The 18,361-nt window shown below is 45.4% G+C and overlaps 2 protein-coding genes across 3 annotated transcripts; one reads left to right on the top strand and one right to left on the bottom strand.

The window, feature by feature from the left end:
* Window positions 1-3,044: 3,044 nt before the first annotated feature.
* LOC123451755 (histone deacetylase 6) lies at window positions 3,045-13,129 on the bottom strand. 2 transcript variants are annotated; one of them, XM_045128286.1, is made up of 4 exons: window positions 12,968-13,129; window positions 12,686-12,879; window positions 7,920-8,045; window positions 3,045-3,463 (listed from the first exon to the last, which is right to left on the bottom strand). In XM_045128286.1, exons 1-4 carry the CDS (start codon window positions 13,112-13,114, stop codon window positions 3,283-3,285), a joined length of 648 nt encoding a protein of 215 aa, XP_044984221.1. In that variant the 5' UTR covers window positions 13,115-13,129; the 3' UTR covers window positions 3,045-3,282. The 2 variants fall into 2 exon arrangements, with proteins under 2 accessions (XP_044984221.1, XP_044984222.1); XM_045128287.1 differs by having other exon boundaries at window positions 12,974-13,129.
* Window positions 13,130-13,270: 141 nt separating this feature from the next.
* LOC123451756 (40S ribosomal protein S29) lies at window positions 13,271-15,324 on the top strand. The gene is made up of 3 exons (XM_045128288.1): window positions 13,271-13,416; window positions 14,059-14,158; window positions 15,121-15,324. The coding sequence occupies exons 1-3, from the start codon at window positions 13,355-13,357 to the stop codon at window positions 15,127-15,129; spliced, it is 171 nt and encodes a 56-aa protein (XP_044984223.1). The 5' UTR covers window positions 13,271-13,354; the 3' UTR covers window positions 15,130-15,324.
* Window positions 15,325-18,361: the final 3,037 nt, after the last annotated feature.

Here is an 18,361-nt window from a genome sequence, read left to right as displayed (position 1 = left end):
GTTGGTGCACATAGGTGAGCCTAGTTGTTTTAGGTGTTGTGCTTGACAAATTAAACCTTAGTTTAATTCCGCATTTGTTCAAGCCTAAACCGTAATTATTTTAAAGGGTCTATTCACCCCCCCTCTAGGCGACATCCACGTCCTTTCAGGGTGCCTCTTGCGTATTGCTCCAAGCATAGTTTCTGCCTTGCAGATGGATTTCAATAAGGCATAAGGTAATGATGGCCATACTGAAACTCAACATAACTTGATAATTACTTCATGGTCTATTTCTGTTGAATATGTGCTTTAGTTAAGATCTCCCAACACAAGCGAGTCAGTGCCATATTGCCATCAGGTACTTGGTATTTTGAAACCAACCAATGAATTCCATCCTACTTTCGGCCAGATAAGGACCATAAATGTTTGCGAGGATTCATGTGTTTTCCATTGTGACAAGTGAATGACAAGGACCATAAATGTTTGTGAGAATCCATGTGTTTCCGTTGTGACAAGTGAATTGAGCCGACAGTGCGAAGTTGTTTTCAAAAACTTTAATCCCCTGAAACAAGGTGAATTCAAATATGTTCATTCTTCCCGGGCATAATTTCCTAAGATATGATGTCTCAATAACCCTTGGACAAGTTCGAGGGTACAAGCACAAAAACAAGTTCAGATATTTTTGCTAGCATCAATATGGATTTTTGTACCAAGCTGCTTCGAAATGTATGTTAGACAACATGTAGGCAATCACGATATCATACAACAGATCGTGTCGCATGCATGATCAATACATGATACCCGTCAAAATAAGGCAAGTGAGTCAACGATCTGTGTAACAGGAATGGGAAGATGGGTTCCATGGTGCACTGAGATAAAGGGTATTTCAGTCCATCCAAACTATCCAACAACTATTTTGGGAGGACTGTGATCTTTACCTAAAAATAAAGCGGCTATCGCTTATGGCCGTACATCGTTGGTATTTTTGCAAAAAAGACCCTTTGTTTTTGAGAATTCAACAATTAGTCCTATTTTAAATTAAGAAAATGTTTCATTTTTTACATAAAAACCCCTGGCAATCACCATCGGGGACCACTATCGCTTAACTTAACTAGTTCACCACTCACGGGTGGTGTTGCCGAATCCATTCCCGATGGCGGCGGCGGCGGCTTCCGACTAGGAGGCGACACCGAGGCGGCAGCACGCGGGCGCAAGGAGGCGCTGAAGGCGGGAATGGATCCGCCTCGTGTCCGCACCAACGCAAATCAGGCTTAAAAATGGACCGGAAATGGGTCCGCAGATGGACGGAAAGCGGATGCATGTCCATTTAGGTCGGCGCGTTGGGCCGACTTTTTTGTCCGTCATGACCCAAACAGACGCACATGGATGAAATGCGTCGGTCTGGAGTTGCTCTAAGTATTGTGGTATTCGTGCTGATTGAAGTTTGGGGTAGTGTGCTAAAGCGAATTATTCAGAGCTATTCGTGGGTGTATATCAATCAAAGGATCGACGTTGTTCAGTTCGATCCTGCTTTACTCCATTGCTGCAGCATTCAAAAAAATTGTACAATTTTGGTTGTTTTCTGTTCATATTTTGCTCATTTTCATGCAAAATTCCAAATTTTGAATTGTCCTTTTCATTCGAGATTTTCTGAAAAAGTTCAAAGTTCCAAAATTCGCCCATTTCATTCAAGAGCGGTAAATTTTTCAAAACGGAACACAAAACCTTGGTTGAATGCTATGCGTGATAGCACCAATTACAACTTTTTGTAGATGAGCACCAATTGTAATTACTTGCTGTTTGTTTATAGTGATGTCATAATTTAATATTCATGCCTACCATATCTTATGAATACATTATCAAACAGAGTAATTGAAAGTGAGTGAATATTAGAAACAAATATTTTTGAAGGTAGAAGATATTTGAGGCTCACCGGTACTTGCTGACCATTAAGATATTCCACAACTTTGGATATTATTTATGTTGTTGATGAGATAGGGAGGACAGAGAATTAAGATATTCCACAACTTTGGATGTTATTTATGTTGTTGATGAGATAGGGAGGACAGAGAAGGAATGACTGCATGCATCTTGTTAGCGTCCTGTTTCATCCAGTACCCCGAGAGGGAAAAGCTCTTGTCTTCGGGACGTGAAAACTTAAAAGGTGACTAACACTATCCATAGTTGGATAAGCATTATGCAATGTTGTACTAATATATATACAGGTTAGGTCACATACGGAAAACTCAAAAAATATGCTTCACGTCCGACTTATAAATGCTAACTTATTTGGTTAGGGACGTGTCGTATTGTTGTTTTCTCCCGTTGCAACACACGGACTCTTTTGCTAGTATAAATAAATTGCAATTATGATCAAACAAGCAATAGCATGTGAATTTGGATGATTATGTTTTAAGGAAAACGAGACCACAAACTTGAGTAGCCGTTCACCAGATTTGCCAAGCACACGAATGGCAACCAAAAAGAACATATGTTCTTTTATGTCTGGTTGGGTTGATAATGTTAGACAGCTCAAAAAGTGACATCACTATCAACCAGCGAATAAAAAATAGCATAACCTAGAACATGAGTTTATCTTAATCGTCTTGTAAAAGGACAACTTTTCATGACACGATTTAAGCTTCCCAGAAGCACAGCACTTCCTTATTTTGCAAAGGGATCAAATTTCATTGCTTACTTATCACAAAATGACAAGTTGGTCATAGAAGTTCTATATGTGGATATCTTCTAGTGATAGAAAAAGCGTGAATCTTTTCTCATGTGAACCGACAAGTCAATAAACAGTGCAATGGCTCACATTTGAGCAAGAAATCTTAAGTTCCTCGAGCTCATGCCATAGAGGGCATTGCTGGGTGTTTCATTTCCTAAACTTAGTACTATTATTTCCTAGGGGTAGGCAACAACCTGTCAACCTGTACTACCAGCAATTATGCACTATTAGAGACTAGTGAGCAGAGCACAACTCTTATCTGACAATCTAAAGTCAACCGGCACATACTTAAACTTTCATATCTTTGTGGATTATCTTAAAGTACATCAGTCACTGGAGAAAAATATATTCGCAATACTTTTCTGGATGTCAACATCAAGGCAATTTTAATGCCTTTATCATGTCCAAAGGTAAACAGACTTTTACACTTATCAATTTGTTTCACGCCTAACAGGTAATTAGACAGGAGTAATGAGGAACAGGACCATTAGCTGACTTATATTTCTGCTGATGCTTAGCACGTTCCATCTTACACAATGGACTATGGTCATCATGACAAGAAAAGAAAGGCATTACGAACTTGAAGATGAACCTCCATTTTGTCCATTGCAGAGATCCAGTACTTCAAGTGATCGAAAAGGGGGCCTTTCTCCAAATTTCAGCAGATGTGCAACTTCATAAACTGGGCGCAGCTCTAAAATGGATTGAGCGTCTAGGTAGGAGTCACAGGCAAAACACCAAACTGACAGGTCACTGAAAAGAGATACACAATGCTGAGTAAAAGCAATCAAGTACTGTACAGATGCTGCAATATAGGAAGGACTAAATTGTATTTGCTTCAACAAAAGAGCAGGATAGAAGAGGGAAAGGCAGAACATGACAGGATCTTCAGTAACTAAATGAAAATAAGATCACACAGAAACAATATTTTTAGATTTATAACAATATTTAGCTATCTACGCGCTTATCTATTTTATATATTATTCAAAGCAGGAGGTACTTCACCAAGTATGTGTAGCCAACTATGGTGTAGGAAAATTTCCTTCAAATTCAATCAACTAGCCAAGCTTCAACTTTGCCACCATTAAACTCAAGTTACTTTAACTCAACAGTAAACAATCAGATGAGTGATTGATTGCTTAAAAGTACCACCAGAGAGAGCTGCATTTGGCATTGACTTTCTTTTTGAAGCATATATATCATAATCGAGGCATATGACCAGTAGTAAAGCTGTTAAACCAGTGTAGTGAAGTACTGGCCAATGCTGTAACTTCCACAGTTCTTCAAACAGAACATATACATAGGAATAGTTCAGGAGTATATTATGTGTGTTGGTGGCAAAGGCTATAATCATGCATATATGATCTACCACTTCGCATTGTACCATGATGGCATGATGTAAACCTAGGTAGCCATCAATAGCTTATACATAGTTTTCAGGTTTGCAATTCGAATTTACTGTTTGCAGGCCGCTACTTCACAAAAGTAGCGTCTCTTTGGGGGTATACATGTACGAGTCATAAATTGACCGGGCACATGAATCAACGATAAAAGGTTCGTGAATCAGATATTGCAATAGCTAAGATAGCCACAAGAAATCCCAACTACACAAAACAACAAAAAAGAAAGAAAGAAAGAGGATGAAGCAATAAGAAGCCACTTGGGCTGCCCAACTAGGAATACTCGCTGAGTACTCACGCCAATGCCTTTGCCCTAAGGCACGTAAGTCCCCTTAAAGCCACTGGCATATATACTTTTCAGCACCTCATCCCGTCTCTTCTGATCCGATGTTCTCTGCCTTTGCAACCTCCAGAACCATGCTTCTTGCTTTGTGCCTCTTCTGTGATGCTGTCACCGTTGCATCTCCTCTCGCGCAGCCCATCACTGCATGTCCACAAGGACGACCTTGATGGTGATGCAATTATGATGGCGATTGCGCTTGAGCAGCGGTGTCAGCACCAGTGAAGCAGGGGGAGCAGTGGCAGGGTCAAGCGGTTGCCCAGTAAAGTGATGTCACGCCTGCAGTTCAGGTTACTGAACCTAAACCTGCAGCAGACTGAGGTGCACTTGCTGGACTCCTGCAGCAATCAGCGATCAGGCCTTGGGCCTTGAAACCCGGGACCAAGTGGCTTCGTAGGCGTACGTGCGACACCGTGAACGGTATCAAATGAGAAATGAGTTAACTCTCTTCCTTGCCTCCTGCTCCTCTAATCCTCACCTGCTCTCCTCCTCTCACCTACCCTTCCCTGCGTGATCTCGATCCCCTCCAGATCAGGTTGTCACAACTGGTACTCAGAGCCAATTTTCTACCACACTCAATCCACCGCGCCATGCTCATACCCTCTTGATCGAGCTATAACATGCAATGTGTGAGAACTGAATCGCCAAAAATACTCCATGGGATTAGGTGTAATACCCGAACCCTGGGGTAGCAGAGGGGAATTGGGGATCGGAGAGGAGAAAAGCAACTTGTGGAAGAAGAAGGTAGGAGAAGCAATTGTTTCATTACTTGATCGATCCCTGTTACAGACTAGACTCAGTGTTTGTATCCTCGCTCGTACGTGGGCCTGGGCCATAATATCTGGCCACATACAACTCACACACTCAGCCCGCACACACATACTGTATCCTATCAGGGGCTTGCCGCTACTGAAGATAGTCTGGCACGCTTCAGTCAGTCTCCTGGCAGCTCACTTGCGCTGACAGTACCCCCGCCTGAAGAAACAGCTTGTCCCCAAGCTGGTGCCACGGGAAAATGTTGCCTCACGGTGTCGTAGTCTTCCCACGTAGCTGAAGAAGCTGGCAAGTCAGTCCATCGAATCAGAACTTGGGCCAAAGAAGTGTTACTTTTCTTCACCAGGTGCCGGTCTAGGATTTCTTCCGCCACGAGCTCGGCGCGATCAAGCAACGGCGGTTCTGGAATATTGTTGAACACTGGTGTATGATCAGGTACGTGAGGTTTTAGTTGAGATATGTGGAACACGGGGTGCACCAGACTGCCCGCTGAAAGCAAGAGCTTGTAAGCAGAAGGTCTATCTTCTCCAGAGCTTCGAAAGGCCCAAAGAATTTCATGGCTAGTTTGAGATAAGGAATGTTAACCACTAATGTCTGAGCATATGGTTGCAGCTTAAGGAACACCTTGTCCCCCACAGAAAATTCTCTGAAGGAGCATTTCGTATCAGCATCCGCCTTCATCTTGGTTTGAGCTCTGTTCAGATGCTGATGAAGAAATTCAGAGTACTGCTGTCTTTCTTGTAGCCAGGTCTGCAAATCCGTATGTGTTGCTTGTAAAGGGTGAGGCAGTGGCCCCAGGTTAGGTTCATGGCCATATACTGCCTTAAAAGGAGCGCACCCAAGGGAGGAATGGTAGGTGGTGCTGTACCAGAATTCTGCCAGTGGGAGCCAGCGTGACCATTGTTTAGGATTTTCAGACACTGCACAACGGAGGTACATTTCTAGACACTGATTGACCCTCTCTGTTTGCCCATATGTTTGTGGGTGATAGGCAGTAGATAGCTGTAGCTTGATACCCCACAGCTTGAACAGTTCTTTCCAGAAGTGGCTGGTGAAGATTTTGTCCCTGTCCGAGGTGATGGTGTATGGCATGCCATGTAATTTCACAATGTTGAGCAGGAAAGTCTGAGCTATGTGAGCAGCGGTTAAAGGGTGTTTGAGAGCTATGAAGTGACTATTTAGTGTATCTGTCCACCACAACTAATATCACTGAATAGCCAGCAGATTTGGGCAGCCCTTCGATGAAATCCATTGAGATATCTTCCCAAGGTCCTTTAGGGTGTGTTTGGTAGCTGTTCCCATTCCAGCATAGCTGTTCCACTTTGAGACATGCCAAGTTGAGACATGTTGTATGCATGCATGTGTGGTTGTTTGGTAGTGATGTATCTGTTGAAACATGTTGAGTTCAGACTGTGTTTGGTAGCCACTGCGGCGGGGCGAGGGTGCATGGGCTCAGCATAGCTCTGCTCAGCTCGCCTCCGCGGGGGTGCTGCCCTTTTTTGCATCAGTTGATGCATGCTCTCCTCAGCCCATACACCCTACCAAACAGCGAAAAGTTGGTCAGGGAGGGAACTTTTGAGCTCATACACTCTCCGTGCAGGCTACCAAACACGCCCATAGGAATTGGCAGTGGGCAAAGTAGCCCAGGGTATCTGCACTGTTCATGTTTGGCTTGTTGGCAGATTTGACATTGTTAAACAAATATGGCTACGGCTTCCTTGAGACCATACCAATGAAATAGTTTCTTCACTCTTTCATAAGTAGCTTGAGTGCCTGAATGACCTCCCACAGGGGAAGAGTGCAGTGCTTCGATGATTTTTGTTTGTAATCCAGCAGTAGCTCCTACCCAAATCCTGCCCTGGTGTTTAAGCAAACAATTTTCCAGAGCAAATTCAGGTTCCTCATCAGGGTTGTCCACCAGTTTTTGTAATAGGTGCTGAGCTTTGCAGTCAATCTCATAGGAGTTCAGAATTTCCTGAATCCAGACAGGTTGGCTCGAAGAAACTGCAGGCAAGGCAAACACATGCTTACTCTGGACAGGGCATCAGCTGCTTTGTTATCCTCCCCTTTCTTGTATTGGAACTGGAACTGAAGGCCAACCAACTTAGTCATTGCTTTGCACTGGAGATCTGAAGTAAGAGCTTGAGTTTCCAAGTGGCACAAACTCTTGTGGTCTGTTTTGGTCACAAAAAGGCCTCTGCATACATATGGTCTCCATCTCTCAATGGCCATAATGATCGCCATAAACTCTTTTTCATAGATCAACTTTTGATTAGTTGGCCCCAGAGTTTTACTGTAGTAAGACATCCTGAGTGAGCACAGCTCCAATGCCAGAGTCACAGGCATCTGTCTCTACAGAAAGATTTGTTGGAATCTGGTAGAACTAAGACAAGAGTTGATGTCATAGCTTTTTTAAGAAGATCAAAAGCAACTTGAGCTTCAGCATTCCATTGAAAAGACTTTTTCTTCAGAAGATTGGTGAGGGGCTTGGCAATACTGCCATAATTTTGAACAAGCTTTCTATACTACCCTGGAACTGGAGCTGGAGCTGGAGTTTAAAACACGACGTTCTTTGCACTAAAAAAAACACGGCATACTAACTATTGGAACTGGAGAGACCTGATCATAAATGCTGCCAATGAAAACTGTCTGCAGTCCAAGACAAAGTTAAGCAAAAGGAAGTTCAAAAATTTACCTGAAGCTCAGGGCAATACAATGGTCCGATTCTTGATAATGGTACAGCATGTGTTTGTTGATAAAACGACTGCACAGCACATCTTTGCAGATCAAGCATAACCAGTTTTCAGAAGGGTGATGACATCTGCATGGAAAAATGCTCATAAGAAAATTCAAGACATGGACGTATGAAGTACATCAAATTCAACAAAAGAATAGGGGTATGTTATTATCTTGTGCCACAGGCTAACTTATTGGAAAATCTTAATACTGCTTTTGGTGTTTATGGGCAATTAATATCATCCAAAAGATATTTTCGAGAAAACGCAAAAAGCCTTTGCGTTTCATTGCATTGAAAAGAGGGGGGGGGGGATCCTCCTAAGAGGCCAGTACATCGGTGTTACAAGTGAATCAATGGACGTCCCAGGAGGATGGCAGGGTGACTCTAAGCCCTTTGGCTCCTGCCTTAGCCCAATTCCTGGAGCGTCTAGCTCGACTAAGGATGGGGTACATGGTCGAATACACACGCATTTCTATGCTTCCAGATCATCCAAGGGACCAAGAGCGCTACGGAGGCCAATGCTTTGCGGAGCAGGGGGGTAGCATCGCGAGCCCGCAGCCACCAGTCGTGGAGCGTGGCGTCCTGGTCAGGCACCGGAGACGGGAGACGCAGCCAGGACATGATGCCGTGCCAGGACATGACGCAGCCAGGACATGATGGTGTTGCATGGATTCCGGCTCTTGATCACATAAGAGGCACCGAGGGTGGTGAGTGAGGCCATGGCGGGCGAGGCGCTCCGCAATCCAACAACGGTCCTGGCTGGCGAGCCAGTGGAAGAATCTGACCTTCGGCAGGGCCCAGCTCTTCCATATCAGCTTCCAAGAGCGACAAGTGATAGATCCGTGGAAGGTGGCCTGGTAGCAGGACCTAGCTGTGTAGCTGCCATTGGCCGTCCATTTCCAGATCAGCTTGTCTGGCTCATGGGAGAGGGTGGCGCAAGACACCAGCATCCAGAGTTGGAGGTACTGCCCAATCTCCTGGAGGCCAAGGGTGTCGTGGATGTCCCGCGCCCAAGCATTGCCGTGAACGCCATCCGCCACCGTCCGGGAATTCCTGCGACTCTTGGGGATGCACATGTACAGCGCGGGCGCGTGCTCGCGGATGGAGAGGCCGAGAAGCCATCGGTCCTCCCAGAAGAGCGCTGTGGTGCCATCCCCGAGATGCATAGTGGTGGAGGCGTGGAAAAGGCCGTGCTCCTCGGGGGTGAACTGCATGTCCAGGCCATGCCAAGCGCGACCAGTGTCCGTCCGCGAGAGCCATAACCATCTAAGCCGAAGGGCGAGCCCCGTGCGCTCGAGGTCTCGGACTCCCAGGCCACCAAACTCGATCGAACGGCATACCCGGGGCCAGTTCACGTGGCAGTGTCCTCCGTGGGCTGCCTGGCGTCCTGCCCAGAGGAACCCGCGCTGAATCTTCTCGAGCTGCTTCAGGGTTTTTTTCGGGGGGGCGAGGGCGAGCATTTGGTGCGTGGGAATGGCGCTTAGCACCGATTTGACGAGCGCCAGTCGCCCAACTTTGTTCATGAGCCACGCCTTCCACGTCGGGAGGCGGCCTGCCACCTTGTCGACGAGTGGTTGCATCTGGGCCGCGGAGAGGCGGCGTGTGGAGAGGGGGATGCCCAGGTATGAGATGGGCAGGTCCGCCGTCTGGCAACCCAGGGTCTCCAGCACTGTGGCAGTCGTCTCGTCCCCATGCAGTGCCGTGGCGGAGCTCTTCCCGTAGTTCACGTGTAGGCCAGAGGTGGCACCAAAGACTCCTAGGATGCCCTTCACGGCCCTGACCTCGCTGGCCGTGGCGTGACAGAACAGCATCACATCATCGGCGTATAGCGAGATGGCCGGCACCTCTCGACGGGGGTGGAGGCTCCGGAGGATGCCGGTCTGGAGCGCTCGTTGCATGAGGCGACTGAGGGTGTCGACGGCCAGGACGAATAGCTGCGGAGACGTCGAGTCACCTTGGCGCAGCCCGTGGCGGTGCCATATCGGGGGCCCAGGCACTCCGTTGAGAAGGACCCGGGTGCTGGCCGAGGAGAGCAGAATGGCCAGCCACTTCCGGAACCTTGCTCCGAACCCATATTGGCGCAGGATCTCGAAGAGGAAGGGCCAAGATATGGAGTCGAAAGCCCGAGTGAGGTCGAGCTTGAGCATGATTCTCGGAGCTCCCAATTGGTGCAGCAGCCTTAGAGATTGCCGAACTAGGATGAAGTTGTCGTGGAGGGTGCGCCCGGCAATGAATGCATTCTGATATCGGCTCACCAAGGAATCAAGCTTCGGGGCTAAGCGCAAGGATAGCACCTTCGCGAAGAGCTTCGCCACGATATGTATCAAGCAGATCGGCCGATAGTCATTCAGCCTGTGGGCGTCGGCGCGCTTCGGCAGTAAGGTGAGCAGCGCTTGATTGAGCCTGTGGAATCCACGCCCTCGCAGAGCGTATAGCAGCTCGAAAACCTCAAGAATGTCGTGCTTGATGATGGTCCAGCAAGCGCGCAGGAACTCGGCGGTGAAGCCATCCGGTCCTGGCGCCTTGTGTGCGGGCATGCGCCTCACAGCCTCCCAAATCTCCTCTGGGCTGAAAGGCGCCTCGAGGCTCGTTAGGTCAGCAGGCTCAATGAGGTGCTCGAGGTATAGCGTGTGTGCTCGGTCGGTCGCGGTGCCGAGCAGCCCGCCAAAGTGATCATATGCTGCCTGGGCCATCTCGTCGTGCTCTACTAAGGTCTGCCCATCCACAAGCAGGCTGTGCACACGGTTCTTCTGACGACGGTAGGTGCATTGCCGATGGAAGAAGCTCGTGTTCGCGTCGCCGTCCTTGAGCGAGGCGAGGCGGGCACGCTGCCGGGCGATCATGCGCTCAAGCGAGGCCAAGCCCAGGTAGGACATCTTGAGCTGCTTACGCAGCCAGTCTTCCGGGGGCGTGAGTGTGCGCGTCTCCATGGCCTAATCAAAGCGCAGGATGAGTTCGCGGGAGACGGCGAGCTTGTCCCTGATGTTGCCCGTGGATTTGGCGCTCCAGCTCGTGAGGGCGCGGCCCGTGGCCTGCAAGCGCCCGACAAGCCGCCTGAAGGGGTCAGTGTCCGACACCGAGCTCCAGGCTGCAGCCACCGTGTCATGAAACCCGTCTAAGCGCATCCAGAATTCCTCAAAGTGGAAGCGCCGATGAGCCGTGGGCATGGGCGAGCAATCCAGGAGCAGGGGACAGTGGTCGGAGACGACGGATGCCAGGCAGCGGAGGTGGCACTCGCCATGGCCATCCTCCCAGTCCGCGGTGCAGAGCACCCTGTCAAGGCGCACGAGCGTAGGAGGCGACTGCTCATTGGACCACGTGAAGCGGAGCAACAAGCATGCAAGGAAGATATGGATAGACAATGTGTGACAATCTATTAATTTTTATGGTGCATCATGAAATCGTAAACAGCATTTTCAGGTGAAATGACACGGAAAACCATGCTTTGGTTATAGAAGTCATATAACAAGTATCAACAGGGAGGTGCTTTTTCATATGTCACCCATGCATAAATAAATCATTCAGTTGTAGAACAGAGTGAGGAGTAAGCCATGATGTTCACCAGGTCACTAGATGTTAGCCTGTTACTAACTTTCAACTAAGGATAACCTTCAGCCAAACATTGGTCGAAGGTACCCAATAGCATCTTCAAAACCCACAGATCCCAATAATCTAACTTTGCCATTAAGCTATCATTCAACCAAGAAAACCATATGTTGGACCTACCATAGGAAGGGGATAATCAAGCTCACTCCCCATGACATTTTCCTAATAAAAGGATATCCTATTTTGCAAACCCAACATCTCTTTCTACGAAAAGATCACATCCCAAAGTCATATTTCCATTATGTCACTTGGAAGTGATTTGAGTACTAAAAATATTGTGAATAAACAGAGGAATTGCATACCAGAATTGATGCAACAACATGAGACATATGTTGATACAGTGAGAATAATGTGAAGGAGAAATAATGAAGTGAAACTTCTAGTTAGTAATCCAAATAACCCTCATTCATAAATATTAAGGTACTTTTGTCACATCCTGAACTTGGTAAGAAATGAACCACTTCCATATCTGGCATAAATGCTTAGAATTACATAAATCCAAGCATGTCCTCTATGGGCATGACTTGATTTCTTTAGCTAAACCAGTGACCTCATGTGAGGTCCATGCTCCGCATTTAACCGAATACAAAATGATCTTTGAATTCCAATCTAACTAATCAGCAGTAGAACTGCTCATTTCAAAATCATCTAGTTGTCAACTATTTCCTGCAGACATACTACACACCCAGCACTTGAGCAGAGCATTGGAATACTATGGGATAGAGCATGATATTCTCGTCACCAAACCTTGGTGGCAACTCACATCTGATCCCACTCGGCACTTTCGTTAATGAAAGCAGTGATCTCAACCATGCATGTACATATGTCTTGCCATAACACTTTCGAGTCACAACTCAATCGCATTGTCATCAAGTATCAATCTCTTTTCCTAGTAAATTAAAGTTATCTAGTCATATTTCACCATAACTGAAGTCTGGGAACTAGGGATTGAGCCAAATAGTGCGCCACCCCGAACTAGAACCCAAGAGGCCAATAGTAATAGGGAGAGAAAAATCTAGTCCGCGGAGCGCATCAAACCGCAGCAAAGAACCCTAACAATCCGCATGTAAGGCCCAGGATCGTGAGAAAGCAAACTCGAGGAGGAGGATGGGACAAACCTAGAGCACTGAGAATCAGGCGCGGGGACGCGCGCGAGATCGTCGGCGCTGGCGGCGGGCATGGCAAGGAGGTGCGGGCAGCTGGTCCGCGCCTCCACCCACCCCGCCTCGGCGCCATAGAGTTCCAGGCCCAAATCTCCCTCATCCTCCACCTTGCGGTTGCTATCGTCGGCACCTTCCTCTCTCTCCTTCCCCTGCGACGACGAAACATTGGAGGACGCGTCAGCCGTCAGGGGAGTAAGAAGCAACACAGAGACGGTAGGTAGGGGCTGCGTCGTTCACACGGACAGGTCGTGATGAAGACGAGGGCTCTCCGGCTCCGGCGGCGGAAGACATCGTCGGCGAGGGACGCGAAGTGGAGGAGCAGGAGACGATGAAATCCTTTTTTCCCGATGATGATTTCCACAGCGAGTCGTGCAGATACAGCATATATTAAATCTGAGGCCAAAATGCTCATGATGGGCTGGGCACAAAAAGTGGCCCTCTAGGCCCGTATATGGGGCTAAGTGTTGCCCTGGGCCCAATCCAACCCGTGCCCTTTAGGGTTTACCGCGGCGTCTCCCTATATAAGCCTCTCCCGCTCGCGCCGCCGCCACCTACCTCTTCCTCATCCCACTCGCTCCTACCAACCGCCGGCGGCAGGCGAAGGCGAAGGCGCAGGCGGCGACCATGGGGCACTCCAACGTCTGGAACTCCCACCCCAAGAACTATGGGCCCGGCTCCCGCGTCTGGTAATACTTCTGCCGGCCCCTGGATCCCCTCCATCTCCTTAAAATGCCCAGCGGATAGATATAGACCAACTGTTCGGCCGGATCTGTGTGTTGGATTTTGTATTGGTTGTCTTCGCTCTTCTTGTAGTTGGCGACATATCATTCGTTCTTGGTGTGCTTCATATGGCGATTAAAATCCCGTTTGCTTATATGTCTCATGTTTAACCGTGCTAGGTTTGGTCAGGTGCTGATTAATCGGTCAGCGATTTTTCACATTTGATGACTGCTGCTACTTACTCGAGTCAATCTTTCTATGATATGCATCCATCTTGCTACGTTGTATTTTGTTGTTTATTCTCGGCGATTTAGTCCCATGAGGAATGGGCGATTAAAATCTTTTTTTTCTCAACTTTGAAAGCCGTGGTCGGGTATGGGCTTTTGCGTTTCCTTATCGTATATCTTGCTGAAACCATTCAAAGCTTCTTGTGATGTGCAACTAGCTTCACTAGAACTAGAAAAATCCTGCAAGAATTTCCTCGTAGCTTAGCTTGTTTGACTTCACAAGCACTTCTCTGGAGTACCATTCGATCCCTGATGTTATTGTCTTCAACAAGTATGCATACGAGTAATTGTACTTATCCCAACATTTGTTATTTCTGGCAGCCGGGTCTGTGGAAACTCGCATGGACTGATCAGGAAGTATGGGCTGATGTGCTGCAGGCAGTGTTTCCGCAGCAATGCCAAGGACATTGGCTTCATCAAGGTATACAACAAGAACCGTTATCATGTATCAGGAATTCTGAAATTGTCTACTCTCTACTATCCATATTAATTGTCGATACTTACTCAGAGACAACAAATATGGGTCTATAGAGTAATTATTTTGCCAGCCATGGTTCTCTTCCTATGTATATGTAGTCCTTTAGTCAACAGCTTCAAATGTCAGTTATGATTTATAATTGTTTTGGTGTTGCGTTAGTTTTAGATAGATGGTTCTCCCTTTAAAATATGTGATGCCTTATTTGCTTTCTAAAGTTTGGTGATTGATACCTATCCATATTAATTGTCTTACTCAGAGACAGCAAATATGGGTCTATGGAGTAATTATTTTGCCAGCCATGGTTCTCTTCCTATGTATATGTAGTCCTTTAGTCAACAGCTTCAAATGTCAGTTATGATTTATAATTGTTTTGGTGTTGCATTAGTTTTAGATAGATGGTTGTCCCTTTAAAATATGTGATCCCTTATTTGCTTTCTAGAGTTTGATGATCGATACCTTTTCATAGACCATTTCCAGATGAGAATGCTGCCATTTGAGTTTGCATGTTTGATTAACAAATTGATTTACTCCATAGTTCCATGGTTAGCTCTTGCAGATTTCTCTATTCTCTTGTGATTAGTTTTGCTGCTGTTTTATTACATTGAAGCTGAATTTTGTAGTCGACAATTCATTAGTGGTATGCTGTTGTATTGTGGCCTGGTCACTTCTGAAATGTGTACTTTTAAGTGGGGTTATTATTATTCATCAAATGATATAATAGCCAAGCTTTGATACCGTTGATATGCAGTGTTGAGTCTTCCACATCTAGCCTTATAGAATAAAATATTTAGTATATCAAAATTTGTAGTTAGACATACAGTAATTTTCTAATTATTGTATTATGCAGTATCAAAATATGATGTGCAGAACTAGCGATCTAATTATTGGATTATGTTTTGTTGCAGTACCGTTAATTCACCTGGTCCTGGTACCCTGAAGTGATGCTAATCAGGGTTGAAGTAATGGAACGCTTGATAGAAGGCTTAATTTTAATTCCAGTAATGTTTGCTCAGTACTCTCCGAGTGTCTTTATGTTTTGAAGGATACTTAATGATGTAATTGTTGAACATGAGTTAATTACCCCTGGAGGAAGCCATTTATCATTCGGAGATGCATATGTTTTTCCTCTTATCACTGTCATTGATTGGTAGAAGTATTGTGCCAAGGACTTGTAAGCTTAACGAATAAGTTTATTTCATTTCAATCAGTTGTTGCATATGTGTAGCCAGCGAAGCCAGGATGGAATACACTCCATAAAAAAATGATGCATGAAGGACGCTTCCTAAAAAAAAATGAGTCGACATGCACACGCCGAACAGAATCTCTGATGCCTCTTTCTTCCTCATCTCATAGCAACTATGCGCCTACATCGGATTGATACCAATTGTGTATGTCTAAACAATTGGCTGTCAATTTGGCAGATATTGATACTGCCGTCGGTGAAAGAGATGTCATTTGAAGAAAACCGAATCCATAAAGTCTAGCGTAATGTTCTTATTTCACTTTGTAATGTGAATTCCTTACAACCTTTTTTTCTAAATACAAGTCTTCTTAGAGGTTTTTAATATGAATTACATACTGGTGTATAGATTTATTTTAGAGTGTAGGTTCAATTATTTTGTTTTTTTGGGAGATGATGTTTTCATCGACGATTTGACTTTATAAATCTTCTGTATATATAAACAATTACGTTTTTACCGTGTTAAAAAAATATTTGTTTCGTATGTAGTATTGAAATCTCTAAATATACTTATGCAAACAGTGAGTTGACATGCAGTCATTGCACAACTTTGTTGTAACATGATGTTCTGCAAAAAAGACAATACTCGGAATATATATTGCTCATATAAAAGAACATGCCATCTTGGAAGAAGATATACTGTTTGCAAATTATTTTTTCCCATGGCAAGAACTCATATTTGAATAATGTGATGTGGTTGTTGTGATTAATCATCACGTGCTACTTAAGGGAATCTCTCCTCATCCACACAATTACACAGTTGCATCCGCAACCTGGTTCTCTCCCTATTTGACATCTCTCCAAACTGACGTCCGATGGCGTCTCCCCGTGTCATATATGTATTGTAACATAAGTAATAAAGATGAGACCCGAATCATTTTTGCGATATCTTTCATTGTTTCGTGATTTTATCTCAAATACATTATCAACATGTAGTCTTTACCATGAGAGAGACAAAAAACGGCGAGACGGCGGTTTCGGCATAGCGGCGGGGAGAGAAGATCGACGACGCGACGCTCCTCCCCTGCCTAGGCCGACGAGCCCTTCCAGAACAATGGAATCGGTGGTGCCGAAGGCCATGACTGTTGGACAGCCCTTTAGAGCACGCGTTGACGAGGAGATCTCCCGCGCCCGGCCGTGCGCCCACTTTGCGCCCATCCGTCAAGCCGTTGTTGCGCTTGGTCGCGCTCACCCGTGCCGCGCCTCGTGTCATGGCCTCGCCAGCCCGCCCGCTCCGCCCGAACGTTGCTCGCGCCATGGCCTCGCCACCTGCGCCCTCGTGTGGCCATGGTCGTGCTCCCCGTGCTCCGCCGCAGGGACACCATGGGGCGCTATCATCGTCGTCTCCTTTTGGACAGGAGCAACGGCCACTACTCCCAGAGATGCAAGGGAAGGCGGCCGTGGCCACTACTCTCGCCGGCTCGACTCTGGGCCGGCCTAAGTAGGATTTCATTTTTTTTCTCTCTCTCTGTTTTTGTTAAAGTGAATCACCCCATCTTTCATTAGATGATTTAGGTATATATACAAGGAGAAGAGATGCGACGAAGAGGCATCTCTTAGGGAGAGGTGAAAGTTATAAGGGGAGATTACCTCATAATTAACACATGTTAATTAAACTCTAACACTCCCCCTAATCTACACTTGTTCATCGAGAATCATCATCTTGATTAGAGGCTCGTCCAAAAACCCTGTGGAAAAAATATGAGGAGTATAGTGTTTGATATGTTGCCAAAACTCCTTCAAACCCAGTGAAAAAAATAAGGAGAAAATGCCGCAACATATAATGGTTATTGTGTGTTTTAGCTCAATATATGAAGAAAACCTATAGAATTAAAAGGACAACAAAAATGTCATATATACTTTCCTAAAAATCCCGGTAAGAAAGACTGAAAGTATGACATATGATCTCATGTTGATATTACCTCATTAAAAACCTTTATGAGAACCTCTATAGTAAACTCATGAAGGGAAAAAGAGTATAATATGATGCATTGAACAAGGATAATTCAGGAAGATACCCCCATGATTCTTGCAAATTTCAAAGTCATCACATACCAATTCCATGAACATATTTCTGAAATGTACAAGTTGGTAGAGACTTAGTAAGAAAATAATACATGATTTGGTTTGCAAGATAACCTGTTTGCATCCGTACAACACAAGAAAACATTATCGTTGAGATAATGGTTGGTGAATGTAGCCATGAGATCTGTTTCAAAGACTCTTCATGAGGGCTACCACACCTAATAGGAACACTAAGCTTGTCTATGATCTGACATAGCGGGGATCTCATCAATGTATCCAATGGTATTGGTGTTCAGATATCTTTGAAACTTGAAAAACTAGGACAAGATGTTTGATGCCTTTGTAGATGTCGATTGACATTCTGGAGTCCCAACCAATTGTGTTTGGTGGAGCCAATGGCATTGTGGAACATTGAGTCCCAATACCTCATTTCTAGCATCTCTCGGTGTAAATAGATCTTTCTCTACATCTAGAGAATGAACCACCATGAGAGCTATGGATGGATAAGACTTGTCCATAATGAATTTCTCCAATATATTTTGGATATAGACAACATAGTATACCATAATGTATGTGTTGGAAATATGCCCTAGAGAGCAATAATAAATTGGTTATTATTTTATTTCCTTGTTCATGATAATCGTTTATTATCCACGCTAGAATTGTACTGATTAGAAACTCAAATACATGTGTGGATACATAGACAACACACTATCCCTAGTGAGCCTCTAGTTGACTAGCTCGATGATCAAAGATGATCAAGATTTTCTGGGCATAGGCAAGTGTTGTCACTTGATAACGGGATCACATCATTAGGAGAATGATGTGATGGACAAGACCCAAACTATAAACGTAGCATATGATCAGTGTCAATTTATTGC

This window comes from Hordeum vulgare, chromosome 5H (assembly GCF_904849725.1).
Source record: "Hordeum vulgare subsp. vulgare chromosome 5H, MorexV3_pseudomolecules_assembly, whole genome shotgun sequence".
Classification (NCBI taxonomy): domain Eukaryota; kingdom Viridiplantae; phylum Streptophyta; class Magnoliopsida; order Poales; family Poaceae; genus Hordeum; species Hordeum vulgare.
This window is presented reverse-complemented; position numbering and strand designations above follow the sequence as displayed.

Coding starts and splice junctions, on each gene's coding strand:
- LOC123451755 (XM_045128286.1), bottom strand. CDS start 13,114: ATGCTGTATCTGCACGACTCGCTGTGGAAATCATCATCGGGAAAAAAG. Junction 12,880..12,967: donor CTTCATCACGACCTGTCCGT/GTGAACGACGCA, acceptor TCGTCGTCGCAG/GGGAAGGAGAGAGAGGAAGG. Junction 8,046..12,685: donor CCTGATTCTCAGTGCTCTAG/GTTTGTCCCATC, acceptor TTTTCCATGCAG/ATGTCATCACCCTTCTGAAA.
- LOC123451756 (XM_045128288.1), top strand. CDS start 13,355: ATGGGGCACTCCAACGTCTGGAACTCCCACCCCAAGAACTATGGGCCC. Junction 13,417..14,058: donor GGGCCCGGCTCCCGCGTCTG/GTAATACTTCTG, acceptor TATTTCTGGCAG/CCGGGTCTGTGGAAACTCGC.